Source organism: Penaeus monodon, chromosome 5 (assembly GCF_015228065.2).
Source record: "Penaeus monodon isolate SGIC_2016 chromosome 5, NSTDA_Pmon_1, whole genome shotgun sequence".
Taxonomy (NCBI): Eukaryota; Metazoa; Arthropoda; class Malacostraca; order Decapoda; family Penaeidae; genus Penaeus; species Penaeus monodon.
In genome coordinates this window covers 12,886,159-12,894,377 of record NC_051390.1, presented here as the reverse complement: position 1 = coordinate 12,894,377, position 8,219 = coordinate 12,886,159, and the positions used below count along the sequence as shown (strand labels likewise).

Genomic DNA, 8,219 nt, shown 5'->3' with positions numbered 1-8,219 from the left:
TACGTTTTAATCCCCACAAATTCCACAATCAAAATGAAAATTTCAATTGGGGCAGATATGCCTTTCCCCTTTACAAATCAGCCCAAATGTAACCACCCATTCCCCCCAGGGTTCTCGAAAGCCCAACATAGCAAAATACCCCCGTACATGACCTACCTTAAAACGTCACAAAATTAAGGAAATCCCTCCCGGGGTCCCATACCCTCCTCACACCTCCAATCTCAACCCACCCCACCCTTCCTTTTTCCACAGCCAATGCCCCCCTTTCCCAACCTGCCTAACCCTATCTAGACGCCCTGCACAATCACCAAAAATTTTGCCACTTCGGCCCCAATGGGGATTTTATGGGGTTGTCCCCCAAATTTATCTGATACCCCCCTCTCTTCCCAACGGGCTCAAAAACCCAAGGGGAAAGAAGCCCGCCGCCCGGGCTCCCTTCTTCCTTACTCCGAAACCGTTTCTTTTAAAACCCAATTTTTAAACCCAACCCACCCTGCAATCAACCCCTTCAACCTCCTCCCTTCCCCAGTTCAACTCTTTTGCCAATCTAAAAATTTCCCTTTGGGAAACATTTCCTGTCTCACAGAATATTCAACTAAACAACTACTCCCCATTCCCCCTTCTCCCCCTCGAAAATTTCCCCTTCCAGCAGAACCTCCCCACCCTCTTTCCCCCTTTTCCATACCAATCCCTCCACTTCCTTTTGCGTCCCCAGCTTGAGCCACCCAGTCCCCTTGTGCCCCCTCACAATCCTTTAAACCCCCAAAACTTTCCAACTCCCCTCAGATTTAAAGGGGAACCCACTAAAATTTAGCTTACCTTTAATTTAAATTTGGACTCAACTCCAACCACAAACTCATTTTTCTCCTCCACCCCACTCCAGTAATGCTGTATTCTACCTCCTCCTAAACCCCCCTACACCCTAACCCCCCCTCCAACCTCCTATCCCCCCCCCGCCCCAAACCCCCCCCAATTTAACTCCTCCCATCCCCTCAATCCCTTCCCCTCCCCCTCCTCGCACTACCCTTAGAACCAAACTTCCCCACATCTTACCCCCACCTCCAATCACCACCTTCCTTGCTCCAGTTGAACACCGTCCTCTCTTTCCCCCCCTCCATCCCCCCCAAACCTCCAAACCATCAAGAAAACCATTAAAAACCCTCCCACTTTGCCTTCAACAAACCTAACCCCCTCTTTCCCATCCAACGCTAATATTCTTCAACATCCCCTAACCCCCCTCCCGACCCAAACCCCTTTCCTACCACCCTTTCCCACCCCCCCCATCGCCACCAACCCCCCCCCTTTCCTCCCACAACCATGTCTACTCCTTATCCTCCTTTACCCTGGTTTTTAACCTTTAAACCCATTAAAACCAGCCCACCCCAAATCCATACCCTCCAATTCACCGTACCTATGTCTCCCCACCACCCCCCCCTTCCCCCTCCCCCATCGAAAACCTAACAGAAACAGAACAAACTTCCACCCGCCTCTTCATCCCCTTTACCACCCCCAATTTCACCCCAAATTTTCCTTTGCCCTTTGCTTGAACACAAACCAATTCCCTCTCTTTTCCTCCCTAAAGCTACCTTTATCCCCAAAACCAAACCACTCCTCAAAAAACCATTGATACAGGATTCCTCAATAAAAACCCCAACCTTTCCCTCACCTCCTGCCCCCACAAAGAAACGTTCACCCCATCCCCCCTCCAACAATATCCCCCCCCTACGAGACCCATCCCCCCTTTTCCCCCTCCAAACACCATCCCCCCACCCAACCCCCCCCAAAAAAAATTAAACCCCCCCAAAACCACTCCCCTCAAATACACCACTCCCTCCTTAACCCGTAACCTTTTTCCCAAATTCCCCTGTTCCCCCCTCCCAACCCTCCTAACCCCTCCAAGAACCCAACCCCCACCCCCATTAACCCCCCAAACCTTTTCCCCTCTACTTCCTCCCTCCTAAACGTGAATACCCTTTTCCAGTTCCCCTCCGCGCCCCTTCCTAATCCCCTCCTGTAAAACCCTTTCCAAATCTTCAAGAACCCTTTCCCACCCCTAGCTTCTTCCCTATCTTTGTCCCAAATCTCGATGGGCCGAGAATGCTCGTTCCTCGCCCAATCTTCTTTCCTTCCTATGTCGGGCCCGGTTTCTCCCGGAGGGGTTTTTTTGAGGGGGAAGAGCTAGAGGGGGGGAAAAGGATTGAGAGATCTGAGATGGAGAGGTGTGGGATTTTGGTGTTCTACTAGGAGGGGTATTAGGAGATGGGGGTCTAGGAAGGGGATACGGGTGACATAAGGGATTCACGTTTTAAATCCAGGAGGGGGGAAGGATAGAGGGGTGGTGGGGGGTAAGTGGGGGGGTTTGGGGTTGGGGGGGATGGGCTGTTTTGGGGTGGGGGTAGGAGGATTGGGTGTAGGGGGGATATCGTTAGGAGGAGGATGGATATCAGCAGTTATTTTGTGTGTGTGGAAGGAGCAGGGTTGTTATTTGGAGGTTGAGTGTCATTTTCATGAGGTAATCTTGAATATTTTCAATGGTTTCTTCTGAGGAGTTGGTTTGGGGGGAGTTTTTGGGATAAGGATTTCTTGTGAGGGGGGAAGCGAGGACTGGTGTCTCAAGCATAGGGCAAGGAAAGTGGAGGTGCTTGTGGGGTCGGGGCAGAGGGGGTGGAACGTTTGTTCTGTCTGTTACGGGTTGTGCGAGGGGGGAGAGGGGAAGGTGTTGGGGTTGTAGTGGTGATTGAAGTACCTGTAGTAGAGATTGGAGTGTCTGGATTTAGGATGGCAATGGTTAATGGTTAATGGTAAAAGCAAGATAAATGTGCAAAGACATCAAAGGTCATGTAGCACTATAGTTAATGTTGGGGAAGGGTGGTTGAGTTAGTGATTATTGTCAAAAGCTGGGCAAAGGGAGTTGGTGAGTGAAAGGGGTTTAGGGTCGGGTATGGTAGGAGTTAGATTAGATGAAGAATATGTATGCGTTTGATGAAGAGAATAGGTTGTTGAGCAAAAAGTGTGGGATTCTGTAAGGATGTCTGAATAGGTTGGAGGTCGGTGAAGGGGGATGGTGGGGAAGCATAGGTCGGTTGTTTCAAACGTGGGCACGGCGTAGATGTGTGGGATTGGGTGTCTGGGGGTGTGTATTAAATTATGAGAGTTAATGAGTTACAAAAGGGGATTCACGTGCGTAAGGAGGGAGTGGAAGGGATAGAGGGGATGGTGGGAGGGTTAATGTGGGCGGGGTTGGGGTCGGGGGGGATGGGCTGTGTTGGGAGGGGTAGGAGGATAGGGTGTAGGGGGGATATCGTTAGGAGGGGATAAATATCAGCAGTTACTTGGAGTGTGGAAGGAGCAGGAGTTGTAAGATTGGGGTTGAGTGTCATTTTTTCATTAGGTAATCTTGAATATTTTCAAGGTTTCTTCTTCTGATTGGTTCGGATGTTTTGGGGGGATAAAGGATTTCTTGTGAGGGGGGGAAGAGAGGACTGGTGCCCTAAAGCATAGGAGCAAAGGAAGGTGGAGGTGATTGTATGGTAGGGGAAGAGGGGGTGGAACGTTTGTTCTGTCTGTTACGGGTATGCGGGGGGGAGAGGGGAAGGTGTTGGGTTTGTAGTGGTGATTAAAGTATCTGTAGTAGAGTTTGGGAGTGTCTGGATTTAGGATGGCAAAAGAGTTTGACGGGGGAAAGGTAGGGGGTGAGAGGGGGGTTAGATGTAGGGGGGGTGGGTTTAGGAGAATTGGTAGAATGAGCGTATTACTGGAGTAAGGAGTAAGGGAGAAACCACGTCGACGTGCTTCCTTGTCTGGCTTCGCGTAGTGTGAGTCCAAGTTTGAATCTGAGAGTTGCTACCTCAGACTCAAATTTATAGGTGGGACAACCCCTATAAATACATTATGGGGCCGCCACAGTTTGGCACATGTGCGTGTTTGGGGCAGGGCGTTAGATCGGGTATGGCCAGGTTGGGCACATAGTGGGCATCTGGCTGTGGACGGCAATGTTTGGCTGGGTTTCCTAGACGCCCCCAAATTTTGGCACTGACGTGGAGGGGTTGGTATGGACGAACAGGGGGGGATTCCCCTCCTATGTAACGTTAAAGGGGAGGTCATGCCTAGGGAAGGTAATTTTGGCTATGTTAGTGGGTTTCTTTCGATGACCTCTGGGGGAATGGAGTAGCATTGTACTGATGTTGCATCATAGTCTGTGAGACAGGCAAGTAGATCTTCTCCACAATCTGACCAATCTTTGTCATAGTTTGGGCAATTTGCTGGGGAGATTGAAACTGTCCGGTGCAAGTATTGAGGGTTGGATGGGGTTCTGCAAGGATGGGTTACCATATAGGTCTGTTATTTTTTGTTAATGCTATAGCTTGGTTTTCGGATGTTACTGTGACAAGACGGGAGCGGTCGGGTCGGCTATGGAAAGAGACTTTACCTACTTGTTTTTGGAGACTTTTGTTGAAGAGAAGGGTGTTTATCAAGTAGGGAGCTGGGGGAGGGATCACGAAAAATGGGTCCCATTTTGGCTGCGCTGAAGGGGGTATTCATATTGTTGTAGTGATAGGGGTAGTCGAAGGGCGGGTGCGTGACGAGGGAGTAGTGTTGAGGGAGGTAGTGTTATGGAGAGGTGGGCAATAAGGCTTAAGGTATTAATAGGGAGGATGGGGTGGTTGATATTGGAGGTTGTGAGGGTAGAGGTGATGAAGTTGAGCGTGCTGGGAGAGTGGAAATGTTCCTTAAGGATTGGTTTTTTGGCTACTGTACTAGTAGGCATTGATGAGGGGGTATTTTTGCAGTGTTCGGAGCCGTGGTCAAAGGAGAGCCTGGGGTCGGGGGAATCGGGTGGTTTACATCGTTGGGGCTATTTGATAAAGGGGCAAGCCCATTGCCCCTAATAGTGGAGATAAGTTTTCATTACTGGCCATGGTAAACCTAGAGTATGTTGAGTGAAACAGTCCACCCCTCAGGGTCCCCTTGAGGGGTAAGGGCTAGATAACTAAATCAGGGGAATACCGTGCCCATGGCTCCCTCAGGCCGTTCAGGACTGGACAAAGTCAGCCTTTCATCCTTTCAGCACGGCTCTCACACCTTAGGAGGTGGATAGCAGAAGGGTTTGGTGAAGGGACAAAAACGAAAGGGGGAAAGAAATAAAGACCAAGCAAAATTAGTTGAGTCGGGGGCTGAGTCCCAAGGTTGGGGAGTTCCCATCATTGGGTCCCAGTCTCCGCCTCCTAAGCCCCACCACGAAAAACAACAGCAAGGGATTGGGGGGGTAGGGAGAGAGGAGGGGGAAATTTGGAGAAGGGAGACAGACGGAAAGCATCTGCTGAATTTTAGCATATCCCTTTTAAAAATTGTCCATTTCATTAAAAAGGATAAGAAAGTCAAATACTAGTAAAAATTTTACTTAAAAAAGTAGTGAAATAAGAAGGGTAGGATACTCAAATGTTTATTTGGAACTGTAGCTATACTAGCATATAATATTTTAATCAAGTATTACTGCCAAATTATAATTGCATCATTAAACATGCAGAGTTGAATCACAAAAAAAATTAATGATCAATTTACCCCCTTAAACATAAAGGATTGATGTATGAAGTGTGGGCCCAAATAATAGGGCAGTTAACATCCTCTTTATAGTTATAAATAATGAAATGATAAATGAACAAATTTGTATCCTACAATGTCTAACTCTGGCAGGTACCTTGAAAGATGGAGAACTTTCAACGAACGTCCCAAGAATGGCAGGATATTTGTGAACTAATGCATATTATGTTCAAATTTCAGTGTTTTATTCAGAATCAGTTCTTTTTTCTCTAGTTAAAACACTAAACACACAATCTTTATCTCTTGGCCTAAATAAATATCATCAATGAATTTGATGAAGGTGGTGTGTTGCAAACACAAAGATAAAAATTGACAACCTTCTTATTGGGGTTTTAAACAGTTTTATTATATATTCTTTACAATGTTCATTTTGCCTAACATCTAATCTCATGGTGTATGCAATGTCCATATTTGCTTTACATCCTACAATTATGAAATGGAATGGAAAATAATATTTGAACTTCAGATTAACACATCTGAAGGTCAGATGCTCCTATTTACAGTAGTATATAACTGTCAATAGAAAGCATTTTTAAAAATGTTATAAAAAAGAAAATATTGCTTGCCAGAGGTTTACCACTTTTCACTGCTGAGATGTGTATGCTGACTGCTTAAAGAGGCATCTCTTTAACAAGTAACACATTTATTTTTTTTACAAAAAAGACAAACAATGTTATCCTTAATGCTGTAGAGATGCACTTATAAAATTTCTTGTCCAAATCTAAAAAAGGGAACTTGTCACTGTAAGCCAACGAGATTTCACCACAATCCGTATATACTTCAGTTATACATATCACTTAAATCTCTTCCAAACAGTTTTTTACCCTTACCCTTTTCAGGTTACCTACAATATAAAGCATTATTGTTTGCAAGTATCTTGTTTCTGTCTGCTCAATACCATGATGTCAAATACTGAATTATCCAATCACTTGTAGTAAAGGAGACCAAGTACTGCAAAAAGTTCAAAATGTATCTCACAAAAGACCGTGCCCATCGAAAAGGGTACATCATTTTGTATTGTTCACCTTTCAACAAATCCTGCCCATTGTTCAAAAGCTTTTCCTGCCCACATTCCATGATATCATATCTAGTGGATGGTTCCATGAGCTTTCTATTTTTTATTTTTTTTTTTTGGTTACAAGAACAGTAAAAGAAACCTATAAAATGCTGAACAAAATAGCACACTATTGAAAACTTGGTGTATTATTATATAATACCCTAAACAGGTGAATACTACAACACCATCAGCTGTTCTCCTTTTTCTGCTGTTCTATTACTTTCCTGCTTTGCCTCCATCCTTTTTCTCTGCTGCTTTCTGTTGCTTAAGTCTCATCATTTCCGCATCTCTTTGTTTTCGAGCTTCCAGAGTCATGCCCTTGTTGCCATCCTGTATAAAAAAAATGTAATTCAAATTTAATATAGTATTTATTAATTGAACTTTAATCACGACTAAAAGATATTCTTTATTTTCACCATTATATCTAGGGCTATATTTACAATATCTCCCATACAAATTATTTATAAGAGCAAAAACACTCCTACTTGTTAGTTTTTTGCATGAAGAAAAGTAAAACAGCTGATTGTGAAGAGACCTATTTTCTCCTTACTGAATTCTTCTGATCACATCTACTTTATCTTTTCTCAACTAAAATTGACTCAATGCAATTCTAAAAACATAAAAGGCATTTACAACTTACCTTTGCACCTGCACCTTGCCCTTTCTTACTCTCAATTTGCTTCTTCGCATTTTTTGCTCGTGCAAGTTCGCGCTGATTTCCACCTGAAAGTAAACATTTCCTTACATGACTTAATGCAATGCTACATCAAACATCAGCTCTCAAACAGAACACCAAACTTCTTTCCTTAATCCACACAAAGCCTGGCCAAATAAATGGTCTGAAATATAGATATATCTTTTTAATGAAATTATAATTTCAAAAGAAAAAGGAAAGTAATCAGAAATACATAGATGTTCACACTTTCTAACTTCTTGTCTTCCTATGACTTTCTTCCGAGACTCTAAAAAGGTGTCTTTACAATACAATAAATGTCTACAACCATTACCTCAAATTCTATTAACAAATATTTTCATTGCACACACACTGATACACATGCATGCACGCACACACAGATATCTGTGTGCACACGCACATGCACACACGCACGCACGCACACGCACACGCACACACGCACGCACACACACACACGCACACACACACACACACACACACACACACACACAGAGGGGGGAGGGGGTGCAAGATAATACATATTGCTTAAATGAAGTCATGGCAGAAAACAGCAAACTGAATACCTGAAGTAAATATTCAAATGATAGAGTTTTGATTGACTCCTTATTTAATGGTAAATCCCCTGGGAGGTCTACAAGCCAGAATAGACATGGTGGTTATTAGCCTCTGCTTTTTGCATCATTAGTGAATGCACAGGTGTGGTTCACAAGCCTGTGGCAGACTACATAGTGTCCTGTAAACATTTACCTTACTACCTTTTATAATATGTTAAATATACTCTATATCAAGACACCTACTGTTTTATGTTTGTTATTCTTTTCTTAGCAAGATATATAGAAATGTCGAACATTTTTAAACTATACTCCT

At 44.3% G+C, this 8,219-nt stretch overlaps 1 protein-coding gene across 1 annotated transcript in view; it reads right to left on the bottom strand.

Moving 5' to 3' along the window:
• Window positions 1–6,710: 6,710 nt before the first annotated feature.
• Window positions 6,711–8,219, bottom strand: part of LOC119572990 (modifier of protein aggregation 4-like) — a 3,540-nt gene continuing 2,031 nt past the window's right edge. Inside the window, exons 2-3 of the mRNA XM_037919972.1 lie at window positions 7,299–7,381; window positions 6,711–6,988 (exon numbers count right to left, since the gene is read on the bottom strand). Coding sequence (XP_037775900.1) covers window positions 6,875–6,988; window positions 7,299–7,381 — 197 coding nt within the window. The 3' untranslated portion in view covers window positions 6,711–6,874. The remainder of the gene's footprint in view (window positions 6,989–7,298; window positions 7,382–8,219) is intronic.